The 20,283-nt window shown below is 35.2% G+C and overlaps 1 protein-coding gene across 1 annotated transcript; it reads left to right on the top strand.

The window, feature by feature from the left end:
* The first annotated feature begins 693 nt into the window (after positions 1-693).
* Positions 694-17,658, top strand: LOC125649734 (uncharacterized). Its single transcript, XM_048877450.2, has 11 exons — positions 694-804; positions 7,013-7,272; positions 7,382-7,510; positions 7,603-7,738; positions 8,151-8,312; positions 8,418-8,572; positions 16,209-16,373; positions 16,465-16,505; positions 16,699-16,812; positions 17,286-17,366; positions 17,446-17,658. Exons 1-11 carry the CDS (start codon positions 694-696, stop codon positions 17,634-17,636), a joined length of 1,545 nt encoding a protein of 514 aa, XP_048733407.2. The 3' UTR covers positions 17,637-17,658.
* The last annotated feature ends 2,625 nt before the right edge of the window (positions 17,659-20,283 follow it).

Below are 20,283 nucleotides of genomic sequence, written 5' to 3' on the forward strand. Positions count from 1 at the left end.
CGAGATAGTGGAATGTGAATTTATTTTGTTACATGATACTAATAATAGACTCTCGTAGCTTTCAGACCACAAAGATAATGTGCTTATGAAGCGCTCGCGATTTGCCACGTTTTGATAGTAGTGAATGGGGGATAACAGAGACTTATATCTACGGACATTTGAGTATTCAGGAATTCTAAAATCAATAGTCTCTCGAGGGAGGGGGAGGGCTAAACTATTAAAGAGGAAAACTAAACAAAGAGTACCGATAGATTTCGAACATGTGTATCAAGCAGTTGTGAATATTACCAGCCTACTAAATTTCCCGAGTATGGTGAATAGAAATTGAAAACTCTTGGATTAAATTGCAAATGAATAACGTCCGTCATACGAAAAAAAATCCCATGTGATTTCATTTCATTTTATTAATGTAGGCCAAATGTCCCCTATAACACTTTGACATACACGTCCAATAGATTAAGACCGGCTGTCATCTTGCGTCACCCCTGCTCTCTTTATATAAATTAACAAACAGGGTCAGACACTTGGGACATAGTTTCAGGGTGCATATTTCTCTAGGAGACCGCCTCTCAGCGGTTATTCCACGTTTTGGATGTTAAATATCTTAGTATTTGTTTAGCATTTCGATTTTTGAGAATCTTTGATAGATGAAATTATTTACTATTGATATTATAGAATGAGAGAAGACTTACAATGAAGGGGGACATTTCGGTGGTCATTTTCACCATTTCTATATTGCTGCCCGAATTCTCGTCCCCCACGTTTCTAGGAGGGACCATCAACTGGAGAGAAAGCCGAAGAAAGGTAGGGGAATCGAACATATAGATTCTTTAGAAACAAATGACGAAATTAAACACTTTGAAGACGATTTCATTAATCTTATTTTCATATGCTGCACGAAAATTTGTATATAGTCTCAAAACCGAGAATTTTAAAATTCTTGAAAAATAGGGTATATAGTAAAATGTCTTAAAAAGTCAGTTTTATTGTTTATTCTTTGTGTATTTACATGTATTTCTATGGTTCAAAGATAGCTTGCGTATTAGTTAAAGAGCATTTATTCAATAAATGGACGGCATTGAGCAGCAGCCTTAGTCTCTTTGAACCCTCTCCCTTATGATTGAACTCCCTTATGATTGTACAAAATTACATAACATTTGCAATTAATTTGAAGTCTACATGTAATAAAAAAAATTAACAGCTGAAATAAGAAGAATTAACATCTGAATGATATTTGCACATAGTACAATTTAGTGTAATATAAAAGAATAAATATAGTATTGATGGTACAGGTTATATACATTCTTTAAAAAAAAATAAAAAACTATATGGTATGCATTTATTCATATTTTTTTTTCATTTGAAAATTCTTATATCGATTTTCACACCAATATATAATTTTTTAACTTGTACACAAATTCATTACCCTTACCAAAACATGTAATGACCAAAAATATCAAAAGCATAGTATATATATATACTTTTTGTAAAACTTGTTACACTCTGAAGAGCCGAACTACACGGCGAAAGCGTTAGGTGTAATTAATTAAATGTGGATCATGGGTACTTAGTCATCGTTGGATATATATATATATATATAAAGTTTTTTAAAGAGTTTTTTTTTTAATGTTCTCTGTCTGGAAGATTGTTAAATAATTGCACTGTGGCTGGAAGATAACTTTCCATATAAGTTACGGAGGCATATGAAAGGGGCGATTAAGTTTTTGTTAAAGAACAATACTCTTTTGTGAATTTTTCGTCTAGTACTAAGAAGATCCCATCCTAGTTCATGAAGGAGAATAACTATATCTGAAGTCAGTAATTATTCTACCAGCTTCTACTAGTATATCTTCTAGTAATTTGACATCTCTATCACTACAGTCGTCCCAAGTCTAATAGGGGGTGGGTAAAAGAAAAGAAAAATAGACATTAATTAGTGTTTTATGATTGACCTTGAAAGTTTACATTCTTAGTAAATTTAATCTCGAAGATGTCTTTTCATGAATTGTTTGGATATGCGTTAGTTGTATCTGATTGAAGTTTAACACTAAGAAGAGCGTGGGTATAGCGTTCTATTTAGATGGTTGTAGCGACGCAATATCATGTGTTAACTACACAGGCAATTGCATCGCTTGGGGTCGAGTTTGCTATATATATGCAATCGCCTGTGGTGTTAACTAGCGCTAGCTGATCGCCACTTCACCAATGGTGAAAGTAAACAGGGTATTAAACAATGCACCCACTTTATATGGTTTATACCAGCCGTGCACTAAGGTCGAGGGGTTAGGCAATATAGTTGAGAATCTAATAGTTTATGGTGTTTTGTTAGAAAATTTGCTAAAGTATACGTAATGTCTTGAAATCGTGTATTACGATTTTACCATGTGTTTTCCCTATCCCCCCCCCCCTCTTTTTATTTTTGACAATCCTCAGATGGTGATGAGAACTGTATGTGTTTCAGTGTATTTTGCAAATAAAAATCTTTGAGTCTTATTTTTCGAATTTAGTGTGGCTAATGAAAATGAAATGTGGCTAGTGAAAATGAAATGTGGCTAATGAAAATGAGACCCAATTAGCCACAGTGGCTAGAGATAATCTAACACTAAGGCTAACACAGAATATCACTACACTAAATACACATTATATTAAAGTCATAATAGTTCTCAATCTGAAACTTTTTTGTTGTTATAAAATTGTGCTATTACAATATAGTTGTGTATATAACTTTAACTGTAGTCATTGATAAAATCAAAATTAAGTTTAGCATTTTATCAAAATAAAGATTTCGGTTGTATTCAATATACATGTATAGCATAATATAAAAATCAATTTTTGTAGGGAAAGACAATAATGTAATGTTGCTTCATTCAGAGCCTCTGGATAGGTTTATTAACATAAAAATCAATAACAAAAGTTTATAAACCGGCCTTATTTTTTCTGTCATTGAAATAGTAAATCACAATTTGCAACAAAAATTGTCAACATAAAAAATGAGAGCTTGTATTACTTTAATTTACAACAGAATTTTGGTGACTGGAACTGTAATGGATGATGACAAATCAATATGATTTTATCTTTACGGTTTTTTGGGGTCCCCCCCCCCCCCCCCCATCAGTCTTTATAATTTCCAAATACATTGATATTTCGGGTTAAAGTCTTCGAAATATAGACCCTTTTAAAATTTGAGTTGACACAAAATATTTCGGGTTAAAGTCTCCGAAATATAGACCCTTTTAAAATTTGAGTTGACACAAAATTTTCAACTGGATAGGGTTCAGTCATAGATGTATAATACGTTTGCACCAATGGGCTCAAAAGCCCAGGAGCTAACTTCCTTAAGAAATATTTTTGTGAAAATACACGAGGGCAATAACTTTGAGCGCTTCAGGGAAAATATGCTGTTTATATTCTCATGTACATGTAGATTTAAATATAAAATATGCTGTTTATATTCTCATGTACATGTAGATTTAAATATAAAATATGCTGTTTATATTCTCATGTACATGTAGATTTAAATATAAAATATGCTGTTTATATTCTCATGTACATGTAGATTTAAATATAAAATATGCTGTTTATATTCTCATGTACATGTAGATTTAAATATAAAATATGCTGTTTATATTCTCATGTACATGTAGATTTAAATATAAAATATGCTGTTTATATTCTCATGTACATGTAGATTTAAATATAAAATATGCTGTTTATATTCTCATGTACATGTAGATTTAAATATAAAATATGCTGTTTATATTCTCATGTACATGTAGATTTAAATATAAAATATGCTGTTTATATTCTCATGTACATGTAGATTTAAATATAAAATATGCTGTTTATATTCTCATGTACATGTAGATTTAAATATAAAATATGCTGTTTATATTCTCATGTACATGCAGATTTAAATATAAAATATGCTGTTTATATTCTCATGTACATGCAGATTTAAATATAAAATATGCTGTTTATATTCTCATGTACATGCAGATTTAAATATAAAATATGCTGTTTATATTCTCATGGCTGTTTATATTCTCATGTACATGTAGATTTAAATATAAAATATGCTGTTTATATTCTCATGTAGATTTAAATATAAAATATGCTGTGTATATTCTCGTGTACATGTAGATTTAAATATAAAATTCATGTTCATACTTAACATTTTACTTTTATCTCTGTCGAAATATTCCCAGCCGTTAAAATAGTCGTACTCTGTTCATCAAAATTCATACGCATATTGTTCAAATTGAATATCATTTCAGTTGGTAAGTATATCGAAATGCAAAAGCATTGGAAATATAAATATAAAAATGATAGATACGTGTAGCTATAAAGTGTTTTTTGTTTGTTTTCTTATTTTTGGTGTGTGTGTGTGTGTGTGTGTGTGATAAATACAAAAATATATAATGTCCAATCAGTTTTCCAATAAAGACTGCATTGCAGACGTGACGTTGATTTTATTTCTCTGTTAGCATTGCAGGCATGAAATATACTAGCTGCTGTGATTTTTTTCCGAGGACTAAAGTTCTGCAGCTAGATATATACAGAATATAAGATTTGTGTTTTTCTTTAAGGATTCGTTCACAAATGCCCAACTTTCACTAAATGTTTTTAAACGGTTTTGGAAGAACGTTATAAATAAAATGACATTCTTCCATGAATTTCTTACTCGGTTGAAAATTTGGAGATTAAGAAACTGATCTTCAACTATTATACCCCAAAGTTTCTGGTTAGAATGTCATAGCGAATTAATCTCTACAAATATCACATTGTCAATTGCGGATTTACCTGTAAAATGGTAAAGAAAGTCCTGTGATTAATCGATTCTTTGTGCAGGTCATATTCGAAAAAAAGGACACGATCTAAACCCAAACATGTCTTTAATAAAAACCAAGCACTCTTTCATTGTAATTGAATAGATCGGTAGTAAAGCGGAGACCCCCCCCCCTCCCCCCGCCCAACACACACACACACACACACACACACACACACACACACACACACCATTATTAACCTTTAAAGAGGTTCGCACACAAGATTTGTAGCAATGTCAATTTTTGGGAAGGTGTATTTTTGATTTCTTCATTGAAGAAGAGTTAGGAAATTAAAAGGAAAATTTGGGTGCCTAATACTTGTTGTTTTAAACATGAACTTTTTGCACTTAAAATTTACTCAAAATTTATTCGTTTTTGTCTGTTGATGAGCAACACAAATCAATCATTGCATAAAATAAATACATAACTATATGGGAAATTTTGAGAGTTTAAAGGGACATATTACCAGTGGGGGGGGGGGGGGGGGGGGGTTATAGATCAATTTTTAAAATTGTTGGCCAATTCTGAATTCTTATATAAAATTTCGAGTCAATTTAATTTAGTCTTTTTTAAGAATCGGTGTTCTGTTTGGAAAATATATCAACCAAATTAATAAATTACAACATATGAACTAGTTCCGAGTCTCAACTACTTGTGTCATGGATTATAAAACTGAAATAAACGAAATGGGGTATAAAAATAGAAGATATATTTAATGAAACAAAAACTGCAAAAATTATGCAAATTTAATCAATCCTTTTGCCATAAAATATAGTTCCTGCCAAACCCTTTCAAAATTGAATTGACACAATACTTTTCAACTGGATAGGGTTCAGTAATAGATGTGTAATATGTTTGGACCAATGGGATCAGTATCAAACCATTACATACAAAGTTTTAGCATCCTGCGCAGTTGTGCTCAAAAGTTCAGGAGCTAACTTCTTCACATATTAGTAGCGGAAGCGTGATTTTTACATGATTCAATAAGTAAAACATATTATGAGAAAAGGGATTTCACTCTCTCACTTATGTTAGTTTTAAAGAAATCTGTAATGGGCATTTCATTCGGATACAGACTGACCAATAACCTCAACTGTTGGGATCAAACAGACCGCGGAGGGACACTATAAATACTGATTACAGGAACAATATTTTCCCTGTTTCATATTTGAATAAAAAGAACACTCGCAGATACACCCCGTAGATATTTTTCACCTGAAAAGATTAATGATAAAATGTTTGTTGGATCATTTTACACCTGAAGTGGAGAGCCTATCGCGTCTCCCTCGACTAAGTCCAAAGTTTGTACATCTAGTAAATAAATTCTGTACGCTGAATTATAAACAGAGAGGATTGGGAGAACTTGTTAATGACAGGTTCGTGCTGCAATTAGATAATCTAAATCGACAAGTGGAATGTGTCTATGACCACTAATGGTGTGGAATAAATTCACGCGGATGTCATCATAAGAAACCGGTACACTACTTTATGAGGCAGGCGGTCTGGGTGCCGCCTTGAGGCCCCCAGTGGGTCTAGGGCGAAAAGCCCTGGTGGGGGTCCAGCGGGCAAAGCTCCTGGATTTTACAGATTTTATAGGACTTGAATTCTGTCTCCTATTTAGTCATTTGTACTATTTTCTATCATTTTTTATAAGGTGAAGTTAATAAAACGACGCACATTTTAAGGGTTTCTGGAAAAAATTAAGTTCTCCCAATAAAGTAATTCAAAAAATCAAAAGATTTTGTCATTTATTTCTCCGGGAGTGGAAGAAATTATTGCTTCTTTTATCGTTTAGTACATTTTTCTAAATAAGATACCACGATTTACCTTAAATCTGAAAATTTTAAGGGGAGGGGAGGCGCCGGCTGCCCTCCCCCCCCTTAAATCCGGCACTGATATTGTTGTGTGATATAGGTTTTATTTCCATACTTTAAAGTATTAAGAAATTTTTATAATTTAAGTCAGTTGTGTACTTGGACCAAGGTCATGAAATAAATATCCCTTTCCCATTATAAGGAACATATTTACGTTTGAAAGAAAACATGCAAAAATGGTGAGCTGGAAAAAACTTTTAACTTTTTATATCAATATGCGGTTATAATAGTTCATTGATTGATTTGATGCCAATATAACACCCTCCCCACACAAAAAATTAATAATATGCATTTCTTACATTTCCATTTAAGCTACGTTTCACTTGGAGAATGACATTTGAAAGAGGGACAGGCCCCTGTGGTTCAGGCTGCTCGATCACGGACATAGGGAAGAAAACCAACACGGGGCCACCTTTCAACGACACGCTTTGGACATGTGCAGTAGGATGTTCGAACCACATGATCGGAAGTGATATGAATTATGTTATAACGGCATTGGGGGAAAATCCAAGCTGGGAACAAGGGGAACATACATTTGAGCAAAGAATGATAGACACCATATTTACAATTTCGTACGTGAACATATTTTTTTTTTTACAACTGTAAGCCATGTATGTTAAACAATAACTACCCAGTTGTTCACATACAGTTACAATTAGTTAGTCTTAAAACTTTTTGCAGGATGCATATACCATCCGCCCTGAATAGCGGCAACACAGTAACATTATCTACAACAGTTGACACACGTGTTCGAAACGATACACAAAGTATAAACGCCAGTCCTGTCGCCGCTCTGCCTCCTTACACCGGGTACGGTTATTGCGATACGAAATGGATCAGCTCTACTGGACTTGTGTTAGATCTCTCGTATTGCAATATGAAATACTTTTACACTTTTTCAGAATACGTTTTGGGTGCATTTCAAATATATCACTTCCTGTGATAGACCCCGATGCCGATACTATCAAATGTCGCTGGGCAACGACCTCGGAGTGTGGCAAAAGTTGTACCGATCTTCCACAGGCATATATAGATGAAGTAAGTGACTAGTGCTTGTAGCACGACTGCTTGGATATGTGCCCCTAGTAGATCTGTCACCGACATTAGATTCAACCGTCCCCAAATTGTAGTCAGTGCGCACTCTCATGGATTACTATAGTATTAAAGGGCGAATAATCTTAGTCAAACTTTATGAATTTCTATAGGGTTAAACCAAGTTTTAGTCAAACTAAGCCTCCAGTATTTTAGTCTTGATAAAACAACCCCTGGTAGATTTCTAGAGGGGAGCTTTAGGTAATGACCCTGATCATGCCCTACCCATTTTGTAGGTCTTTAACTAGAGGATGGATTGACTTGAGTTGTATTCAGTAAGTTAGTATTAAAAAATTGAAGTAACATTTAATTTATTAAATACAGTAATGTCTGCTTTTGTAACAACCCTATGATCTAGAACTCCTGCACAATTCACATAAACGCGACGAACCAAACAGGATTTACAGCGGGGAGCAGATACCGGGTAGCCGTTACAGTCGAGGACTTCCCGAGATTTCCAATCAAACTCGCCTCAAAAGTTCTTCTCCCAAATCAACCAATCAACAGCATCCCCTTACAGGTAAACAATATTACATGTATATAATACATGATATGTACTGGTAATTTTAAGAAAAATATATGAATTGATAAAAGATTGTACATACATACATCAATTTATTTGTAGTTTTTTGTAGACGTTGTGTCATCAAGCTATGGTTGCAAATCTACAATGACATTCGCTGCGAAGAATTTCCCCGACAGCATGGTTTCTTCATACAGCTACAACGATTTCAGTCGACATACCGATTTTGTATTTCCTGTCTACTTATTGTCGGACAAGTGTGTAGTATTGGTCTATTTATTGTCGGACAAGTGTGTAGTATTGGTCTACTTATTGTCGGACAAGTGTGTAGTATTGGTCTATTTATTGTCCGACAAGTGTGTAGTATCGGTCAACTTATTGTCGGACAAGTGTGTAGTATTGGTCTACTTATTGTCGGACAAGTGTGTAGCATTGGTCTACTTATTGTCGGACAAGTGTGTAGTATCGGTCTACCTATTGTCGGACAAGTGTGTAACATTCAATTTGGTCTACTTATTGTCGGACAAGTGTGTAGTATCGGTCTACCTATTGTCGGACAAGTGTGTAACATTCAATTTGGTTAACTTATTGTTGGAAGAGTGTGTAGTATTGGTCTATTTATTGTCGGACAAGTGTGTAGTATTGGTCTATTTATTGTCAGACAAATGTGTAGTATTGGTCTACCTATTGTCAGACAAGTGTGTAGTATTGGTCTACCTATTGTCGGACAAGTGTGTAGTATTGGTCTACCTATTTTCAGACAAGTGTGTAGTATTGGTCTATTTATTGTCGGACAAGTGTGTAGTATTGGTCTACTTATTGTCGGACAAGTGTGTAGTATTGGTCTACCTATTGTCCGACAAGTGTGTAGTATTGGTCTACCTATTTTCAGACAAGTGTGTAGTATTGGTCTACCTATTATCGGACAAGTGTGTAGCATTGGTCTACTTATTGTTCGACAAGTGTGTAGTATCGGTCTACCTATTGTCGGACAAGTGTGTAGTATTGGTCTACTTATTGTCGTACAAGTGTGTAGGATTGGTCTACCTATTGTCGGACAAGTGTGTAGCATTGGTCTACTTATTGTCCGACAAGTGTGTAGTATTGGTCTACTTATTGTTGGACAAGTGTGTAGCATTGGTCTACCTATTGTCCGACAAGTGTGTAGTATCGGTCTACCTATTGTCGGACAAATGTGTAGTATTGGTCTATTTATTGTCGGACAAGTGTGTAATATTGGTCTATTCATTGTCGGATAAATGTGTAGTATTGGTCTACCTATTGTCGGACAAGTGTGTAGTATTGGTCTATTTATTGTCAGACAAGTTTGTAGTATCGGTCTACCTATTGTCGGACAAGTGTGTAGTATTGGTCTATTGTTCTCGGGTCACACAAAGCAGCTGTTGTCCAAGGACAGTCTATAACTGTTTTGTTATATACCTTCATTCTTTTTAATATTGTATGGTCCGATCTTCATCTATTTCTTTTCAAAGTGTACAGAGTTACTTTAATGCATCTGAATTAGTTTTAAAAGTTATATTAACTTTCCCTTATTTACATGTTTGAAAACATTTGCATGTAAAAGAAAAAGATGAGAAGTTTATGTAGTGGAGACTCATAAATACATTTGTGGCTTGTTAAATATGTTAGGTATCTAGATCGCAACTTTCTAAATCTAAGTTTGAAATAGCGTAAAACAACAAATCAATAGGAGGTATTTCATAGTTTTATTTCTCTTAATCTTATGGCGCAGTACTGTAGTCACAACATGCACACCTTTACACAGGTAAGACCATCGATGATCTTACCTCAGGAAGTCTGGTCTGGACATGTGAGTATCACTTGATTTATTGTGTGATAGTTGTTTGTAAACATCGATTTAAAACCAAATATGTTTGGTCAAAACAGGTGAAATAATATATGAGTTGTCGTACAGTCTCAGGAATACGTACATGCAGTAATTTAACAGTATTTTACCAAGTGGACCAAAGTTGTCTAAGTTCGAACCATACAACTCAAGTTGTTTGTTCAAGTTGCACATGGTTTGTTGACTTTGAACTGCGTACATGTACAGTTATCACCTATACTACTAATTTAAAAGAAAACACACCCAATATACTAATTAATAATCTTTTTTTTTTCGTGTTTCTGGTCTGCGTTTCATCTGATAAATTCATATTATGATGAAAAACATTTCATCATCATTTAGTATTTTATCATCAGTTAGTATTTCATCATCAGTTAAATCGGTGAACCTCGTTATTTTCGTACAAAGCAGCAGACCAAGAATCACGTGACCTGCGTAGCTAATAGAAGTAGGACAGTTCGTAAACTGTTACCGGTGCGAGGGTTGGTTTAACAATTAAAATGTTACTTTTAAATTGTATTAATAGATTTATTTAGGGGAAAAAAATGAATAATATTTTTATCAACTGTCTCTCAACCAATAGGAATTATAGCGTGTAACCCTATTATATAATTACTAAACGCAGAGGCAAAAGTTAACTTTCCGAGGACCTTGCAGTTTCAAAATATTCAAATATATGATTCCACAAATTATACAGATAAGTGTGAAGACTAATTGCCTTTAATCAGTTATGTACAATTAAGTCTGGCTTTTGAGTGATCGGCTCCTACAGCTCGATTGGTTCATCGGCCTCCGAGCTCTTGGAAGCTCTATGTTTCGGATACCGGCTCTCACAGCTCGGCTCCTTTTGGCTCTCGCGTTCGTTTTTAGTTATTAATAATACTTAAAGCTAGGAAAGGCTTGTTCAGCTACGTCTAAAACTTGGAATTAATTAATTAATTCGAATCCTGAATTACTTTTTGAACTCTTTATCAGCCGTCTGATCAGTAGCTTCAGCATCAACTTGGTAACTTACTTTGAGGCTTCGCTTGTATTCATACTGTAGGTGTACAACGCCACCTAGCGAAAACATAATTATGAAATGCCGTGGGTACCGGAATAACTTATTCCGGATTGTCTCATTACCCACGCATCAAATATCCATGCGACCTCGCTTGCTCAACTTAAAAAAAACATATCAAAAGATAAATGCAGTAACATAAGCTAAATTTACAGAAAATACTATTGCTATCAAAAACACAACTCAGCGAAGTTAGATATCGACAACTTTACATAATCTGAGAGATATTTTTTTGTCTTCGTCGCTCTCTGCGATGTTCGATTTCTAAGTTATTTTTGTTCTCTAATAACAAAGGTTCTTCCTCCTGAATATCATCTTATATCTTGGACATCAGAAGAAGCTACTTCTTCACTTCTCAACACTTGAAGATTCTTAAGTCTCATGAGATTGACATGATTTGAGATTTTCCGTTTGCGCCACGATTGATTTTGTGTGTGACATCAGAAAATATCTCCTCTACAACGAATGGGTCTCGCCAAAACTGTGTAAGCTTAGATTTCCCAACAGTGTATCGAGGAAAATGCACGTAAACTGTATTCCCTTTCTCAAATGTCTGCCAACTTAACTTTGTGTTCGTGTCTGAACATGGAACTTATTGCATTTTCCCTCACGAAGGAATGTGCTTGTTCCATTTTTTTTCCCTTTAAGTTCCCAAACTCACTTCTGAGCAGGGATCTCCTTCATGCACGATGACATTTCAAACACAATATCAAGAAATGTTGCTACCTCTCTTCCCAAGATCAAATAATTGGGGAAATATCCAGTAGTCTCGTTTTCCACCGATCTATAAGCCACCAACACAAAAGGTAGCAGATCATCCCAGTTAAACTGATTCTCGTCTATAAGAGTTCTCTACACCGTGAGCAAGGTTTTGTTAAACTTTTCGACAATGCAAGTCCATCACATTCTGAGTGGTAAGGACTTGTACGTGTTTTATTGATATTCAATATTTTACACATTTCAGTGAAATTTTTTCCTTCAAACTGTTTGCCTTGGTCTGAATGCACAGATCCTGGTACCCTAATCGTGATATCACCTTTTCAACCAACAGTTGGGCAATAGTGACTGTTTCCATATTTGACATTACGAATACCTCAACCCACTTTGTGAAATAGTCAGAGATAACAACTATTTACCGATTGCCTGACCCTCTGTTTAAGGCAGTTCTCAATCCTTTCCATTGACTCCTAGTGTTTTCATTGGAGCTCTTTATGTTTTCATCAGACTCTTGGATTTGGAGTATGCTTCACACCCTTGTACATAATGTCTTACGTCTCTTTGCATAACAGGCCAATAAAAACTTCCAACTTTACTAGTATCTTTCTGACCCCTAAGTATCCGACTGTTTTGTGATTATGACAGTATGATAGAACTTTGCGTCGGTCTTGAAATGGAATGGTCGCTTGAAGAGTAGTTTCTTTATCATCTTTCCATTTGCTATAAAGCAAGTCCTCTTTTGTCTCCAGCATATTTATTTGTGCCCAAAGAGTCTTTGACATGACCCCACCGTAACTAAGACTAGTTTGCGTTGGTTTGTCATCGTTGTCGAGCCAATGTTTCACTGTGATTATGTCCTGGTTTTTGCTATGTAATTTCTTCATCTTCATTATCAATACGTGGAATATCTTCACTTCCACTGTAAACATCAAATACTTTGTTGAGTTCCATTTCTATTCTGTCCTGTAGATGAGTCTCGCAGTCTGGATCGTATTTACATTTGTCACAGCAACACAGTAACATGAAACATTCAATATGACCCACTTATTCAAAGATGAGGGTTTTCCGTTAACTTCCAAAATCTACGTTTTTAAGTTGAAAACACACTTATTTCCGATCAAAGAGTCTAACTCTTTAATGCATGTAGCACCGATAGTCAACTCTGTAACAACAACTTCAGTGGAGGGGCCTCCGTGGCCGAGTGGTTAGTGCATCACGCTCAAAATCACAAGGCCTCTCACCTCTGTCGTCGCGGGTTCGAATCTCGCTCGCGCCGGTAAGTGAGAAAGTTTCCCAGTTTACTTTCGGAAGGTCGGTAGTCTCTTCCCAAGTACATTGTATTTGGGTTCTCTCTTCCACCAACAAAAAAATGGGTGCCACCAAATAGCTGAAAAATTGTTGAGTGTGGCGGAAATCATCAAAACAATCAATCAGTGCTATACAAGATATCACTTATGAGGATTGGGACACTGAGTTTCCCATAAGTCGTAGGAGGGCCATTGTTTGCTGATAGCACTGGGTGGTTGACCTTCTATAAAGTTTCCAACGAGTTGTTGCTGTCGAGAAGTTTATCATATATATGTTTAGCCAGTGTAGCTCCTTTGTCAACCAATATGTTTAAATCAAAACCATAGATGGATGGTTTAACAAAGTTAAAAGTTACCTTTTCAGGAAACTTAGTTTTGCGGGGTTCTTTTGTTTGCTGTGTTCCCCTTGCACTGCATGGTTTGCATTGAAATTCTGAGAATTTGGTTTAGAGAGACATTCCATCTGGACAATGGACGTCATAAACTTTTGAAGATTCAGTGCAGTATTGTTCACCTCTTTGAACTTTACTGTTAATTCATCCCTAGATGTTTCCTGTCCAACAGCTCTTAAAGATGAATTCACGCCTCCTAATCATGCTTCAGTTTTAAAGAAAGCCTCTAGTTCGGCTGCATTTTTACAGCCTCGTTTAAATTGTTTGGTCTGGCCTGTTTGATTCTCAGCCTAATATCGGATATTGCTAAGGCATCAATGAAATGGTCCCTAGCTAGAGTTTCCTTTACATCCGCAGGTACTGTCGGATATGCCAAGTTCACAAGACGTCTAATTTGAAAATCACATCGGGGACCTCGTCAAAACGGAGCAACGCATGCCTAGATCCGCCCGCTAAGTGTTTAACATGGCGTGCACGAAGCCCCCCTTTTCCACGAAAGTTTATCGAACAAAACTGTTTTTGTAACCTTAGATTTAACATGTCCTTCGTCATACAGAATTCCTTCAGCCGGCGAATATAAGAGTCTCCAATAATACATACGTTAAGTGGTTTGTTGATATCCATTAGGCAATCGATTATAATTACATAACGTCCCCTGCACTGACCGACTTCCCACAGCACATGCACATAAATTGACAAAGTAAACAAAGGAAACCAATTTCCTCACTGTTTGAAAAAACTGCACCAGATTAAGAAAACGTTATGATCATCGAAAATCACATTAATTCCCAAGTTTTATAAAATACAGATCACACTTTATTTGCAGCCACGTCTGCTTACAAGCAAGTCAAAATTGTAGAGTGACGCTAAGTTGGAGTCACGTGATTAATTACTGAATGCTGATTGGATAATATTATAAAGTATTGAGTTTGGGAGAATAGAAACAAATCTTAAATGTATGTTACAAAAATCACCTTGAAAACATAAAAATACGCATTTAAACCATAAATACAATTATTTTAATAATTGTTGTTTGATCTGGCGGAGCAAATCTGTCACTTAATGCAGATATCAGCTTTTTGTAGCTCCTTTCATTCCCGTCTGATAAATTCCCAAGAACATCTTGAACACTGCCAATCAGGGAAACAGACAAGTACAACCCTTTCTCTGTTTCATCCCAGTTACCTAACTTTGCACATGCCTCAAAATGTGATTTATAATCAACCCATGACGTGGAACCATCTTACATCGCCGGCTTTATATTTGGAGCATGTTGACGGCTCCTAAATGGTTGATTTGTCTTGGATTACACCTACTGGTGTTGTATTGCACTCCTGGGTTGGGAGACGAAGCTCTCAGCTTCCACCTAAAGGACATTTTTGGGCACTGAATCTTCAAGTCTCCTTCTGGGCGTCTCCTGATCATCCTTTTTCAAGCAAGGGCTGGGGTTGAATTCATCTTTGTCCTTTCCAGTTTCGATGTTCTGTCCGAATCTTACAGATTTCCTGCTGACTCCAGTTTCTTCCTCTAACTCAACACCAATCAAACCCCGAGTCTGTAATCTGGTTATCTCTACTAGGCGTACTTACAGGTGTGGAGTGGCTCCTTTGTGAAAGCTCCAGCTCATATGAGGCCATTTGGCTTTCAAGCTCTTTTATTGCAGCATTGACCTCATCAAGATTCATGATTAAATTTTGTACAAAGGAAAAAAGAAACTAATCAAAGAGTTAAAATACTGCTAAGTAGTATCCCACCGCTGTCACCAAAACTTGTAGCGTGTAACTTTATTACATGTATATAATTACTATACGCAGAGGCGGCTGAATCCCCTCATATAACTTTCTGAGGACCTGGCAGTGTCAAAATATACAAAAATATGATTACGCAGATAAGTGTGGAGACTACTTTAATCGATTATGTACAATTAAGTCTGGCTCGTGAGCCATCGACTCCTACAGCCCGGTCGGACTTCTGGCTCTTGGAAGCTCTTTGTTTCGGATACCGGCTCTCACAACTTGGCTCCTTTTGGCTCTCTCGTTCCTATTTAGTTATCAATAATACTTAAAGCCAGGAAAGGCTTGTTTAGCCACGTCTAAAGTTTCAAATGAATTTATCAATTCAAATTCTGAATTACCTTAATACACTTTATCAGCTGCCTGTCCAGTCGCTTCAGCATCAACTTTCAACTTGGTAACTTACTTTGCTTTGAGGCTTCGCTTGTATTCATACTGTAGCATTCTCTACCCTGAGTTCCATGCGCTCCTCGCACTACGTATGTGTATGTGAAGCTTGCGTAACGCACCCTCTGGTGAGAGAATGCATACTGTAGGTGTACAACGTCACCTAGCGAAAACATAATTATGAAATACCGCGGGTACCGAAATAACATTTTCCGGGTTATCTCAAAGTCAACTGATTTACACGAAAGTATAACATTATAAGACTATACAATATATTTTGTAGATACAATACAACATTTGTACAGAGTTTTACACAACACATGAACACAACAAAGTATAACATTATTAGACTATACAATATATTTTGTAGATACAATACAACATTTGTACAGAGTTTTACACAACACGTCAATACAACAACTACGAGTAACCATTCTAGGAGCTTTCATCTGTTTGAACTTTATTCAAAATGGCGACCAGTTCCTCGACAGCTCGGCGAAAATCTTCTATGTGTTTGGGGAAAGAATATGGAAGGGTAATTGTGTTTCATACAGTTGAAAGTTAATGTCTAATATCTGAAAGGAAATGTATAGTACCATTATAAAATCTAATTTATATTCTTCCAGAGTTACAACAAGAAAACAATGCATTGTAGGGCTCATAGCGGGTAAGATTACCATGATTTCTTTGAAAACGTGTCCAAGTATATGTATATATGATGTAGTGATCATATCAATAAAGCACACGGAAGTTAACATGTATTAATTATCAATAAAAGTAAATAACATACACATACCAACTATCAATAGAGAACGTAAGAAGATGATGAATACGTGTATTAACTGTGGATAAAATTCTAGATTCAAACGAATGTCTGTCCAATCCCTGCCATGGATCGGCGACCTGTGTCAATCTTTACATGAAATACGTGTGTTCTTGTCCGTCGGGTTTTAGAGGTCTCCACTGTCAGGAAAGTAAGGAGTATTAAATATTGTTATTCAGGTTACTTTTACTCTCTAGAGTTTTATTTATCTTAACATTAAACATTGTTATTCGGTTTATTTTTACTCTCTAGAGTTTTCTTTATCTTAAATTAAATATTGTTATTCAGTTTACTTTTAATCTCTAGAGTTTTCTTTATCTTAACATTAAATATTGTTATTCAGTTTACTTTTACTCTCTAGAGTTTTCCTTATCTTAACATTAAATATTGTTATTCAGTTCACTTTTACTCTCTGGGGTTTTCTTTATCTTAACATTAAATATTGTTATTCAATTCACTTTTACTCTCTAGGGTTTTCTTTATCTTAACATTAAATATTGTTATTCGGTTTATTTGTACTCTCTAGGGTTTTCTTTATCTTAACATTAAATATTGTTATTCGGTTTATTTGTACTCTCTAGGGTTTTCTTTATCTTAACACTAAATACCATATTTTTGTTTCAGAAATCACGTGTGGCGAGCACCCTTGTCTGAACAATGGAACCTGTTCCTACAACACCACGATCAGATGTCGATGCATAACAGGTAATTGCAATGTACAACTGAAAGCAAGTTTCCTATTCTAGATCCTTAATATATGTTTAAATCTCGAAATTATTGCCAGGATTCACGGGAGATCTATGTCAGTTTGAGGAACAACCGTGCGTCTCCTTTCCATGCAAAAATGGCGGGAAATGTATCACTTCTGCGGGAAGGTATCAATGCCAATGTCTTGGTGATTTTACAGGACACGACTGTGGTAAGAATAAACCTCTCATCTCACATGAATGTATTATACAGATACGAGACATCTAGATTTGTTTATAGAAATGAGAACATAGATAAATAATGCATACTGCAGCGTCTGTAAATCGGAAGTGGGTTTTTAAAAAAAATAAGGAATGGATCTGTAGATCTCTAGTATTCCCCGAGATACGTACAGTTCTGCAGCTATCGAACATGTTAACTTGTTGATTGCAGTCTTTTTTTTACTTAACGATAGTCTCATCTATTTGTAGGTGTTCTATTCACTGTAAATGGAGATAATCAAAAGGTAAAACAATTTTGATTGTCATTGTATGACTTACACTATTTGTAATAAAGGATCAGGCGGGTGGCATTTTTTTTATCTTTCTTCTGACCGTCACCTCAAATCATATTCATCAGCTAAATAAAATCTTTTTGAAATCTAAATCGTCCCAAACTACGGAAGTCGGTTAGTGCCAGTTGAGAAAAAATATCAAACGCCATCATGGAATGAGAGTACCAAACCTCCGCACGCGTAATCCGGACGCAGTTTACCCAAACCCCCGCACGCGTAATCCTGACGCAAGATTGAGCGGAGGTATAAATGTCTAGGAGTTGCGTGATTGGCTAATATCAAGAGTGAAATTATTTGGAATTGAAAGAAATATTATAGAGGTTCAAATTAATTGTCAAGATGAAACATTGTCGCACAAAATCGAGAAATGACTGAGGAAATTACCATGGTAGGGGTGTGCTTAAAATGAAGGGTGTAATTTACTGCAGATTGCTATGTGTTGTAAAAAAAAAAAAAAAAAAAAAAAAAAAAAAAAAAAAAGTACAAATATGGCCTATAAAAGGCACGTGACCCTATATTATTTTTGTCGTTTTTTATCAACACTTGGAATGAACTTTGAAATATTTGCGGTCATTTGTTTAAAATTAATATAGTTAATTAGTGAGAAGGCCAAAGGTTAGCATTGAGGTCTATGGGAAATGAATTGGTACTCTTTTCCCTACAGGAATTATCTAGCCAAAACTTATATGGCGGCCGCCGCCAAACACTTTCCCAATTTCCTTTGTAAATTGTGCATGGTAGTTCTATGACAGTATTGTCTTCTTTTGCAGACTTCCTCCCCGTCACAATTCCCTTTTATATTGGCGGGAAGTTTGTGTGGGGCTTTTCTGCTAGGAATAGCTCTAATCATTTCCGCCAAACACGTGCGTTCAAAGATGCTGCCAAAAGTTAGAGATGTACATTCAGCTGAAAGCGAAAGGATAGATGACAGAAAGTCAAACAGGACGGAAAAGAAGATTCCCAGAGTGAAAACGAGACAAAAGTTCAAAAGTTCAGCAGTGCGTAAATCCTTGGAGTTCTAACGAAGAGCAGCAGATGTACTAATTTTAAAGCCTTGTATTTCATCAAAAATACTACAGGAAAACTAACTTTTTGCTGTTAAGATACTAAAAAGGGATAAGTGTCGTTTTGTTCTGATATCCAGTATAAATTACATATAGAACACCATTTATGTGAAACAAGTATCATTATAATTAGCAATTAAAGATACTTGATACAACATTTTTCATTGAAAACAAATTTAAAATGATATCTATATGAGTATAATGTAAATAAGATATTGTTATTTGTATTCCACGGTATTATGGTTTAGAATAAAGCATCTTTTAGCATTAAAAAAAATGATAAACAAAGATTTGTTGAGTGTGACATGTTTACTTGGCATTATATATACATGTACTTTCAAATCTCGTGAAAGCATACTCAAGTTCAAAAACCAATTTATATAAATGATAAATTTCATACAATATTTTCTCAGTTGTTTCGCAGAAACAATTTAACAAACAGAAAATCAAAAGTAAGTAAAGTAAAATAATTACAGGTGTACAAAAATAATTACAGGTATGGGGAAATGATTCTAAGAATCATCTGTGTGATACGTATCAGTATACACCGTGAACTCGAACTTTAGGCATCTCTGCACACCGATATTTCAACTCTCGCGTTTCATGAAGTATACTGTCGCAAAGCGACACAGTCCATGTCTTCGTGTATTTAAAGCTGTATGGTCCGAATTACAATATTTTTTTCCATCTCGTAAAAACGCTATTAAATCATCGCACGTATGTAGTTATGTGACTGTACGACATATCATAAATTATTTCACCTGTTTTAACCCAAATAATTTGATTTTAAATCGATGTTTACAAATAACCGCGTCACTCTGCCATTTCAAGTGACAGTCACGTGACCAGTTCAAACTTTCAGATCATCGGTGGTCTTATCTGTGTAAAGCTGTGTATTTTGTTATAACAGTACCGTGCCATAAGTTTAATAGAAATAAAAAATATCAAATACCTCTTAGTAATTCGTTGTTTTACGCTCTTTCAGCCTTAAAACTAGACAGTTGCGTATGAGTTAATACATCATGTTCGGATTCCCCTGACGCGCGTGGGTCTATTTATAGACGTCTATTATGGGATGATTTATATATGTAGCCACTATATTTACTTTCTAAATAATATTCGTATTGTTTTCTTTTACATGCAGTTGTTTTCAAGCATGTAATTAAGGGAAAGTTAGTAACTTTATAAAGTAATTAATCTGCTTTAAAGTAATTATGTACAAAAAATACATGGACATCGGGTCATACAGCTTTAAAAAGAAATGAAAATTATTTCTTAAATGGCGATTACTAAAATG

Source organism: Ostrea edulis, chromosome 5 (assembly GCF_947568905.1).
Source record: "Ostrea edulis chromosome 5, xbOstEdul1.1, whole genome shotgun sequence".
Taxonomy (NCBI): Eukaryota; Metazoa; Mollusca; class Bivalvia; order Ostreida; family Ostreidae; genus Ostrea; species Ostrea edulis.

Coding starts and splice junctions, on each gene's coding strand:
- LOC125649734 (XM_048877450.2), top strand. CDS start 694: ATGAAGGGGGACATTTCGGTGGTCATTTTCACCATTTCTATATTGCTG. Junction 7,511..7,602: donor GCTCTGCCTCCTTACACCGG/GTACGGTTATTG, acceptor ACACTTTTTCAG/AATACGTTTTGGGTGCATTT. Junction 8,313..8,417: donor TCAACAGCATCCCCTTACAG/GTAAACAATATT, acceptor ATTTATTTGTAG/TTTTTTGTAGACGTTGTGTC.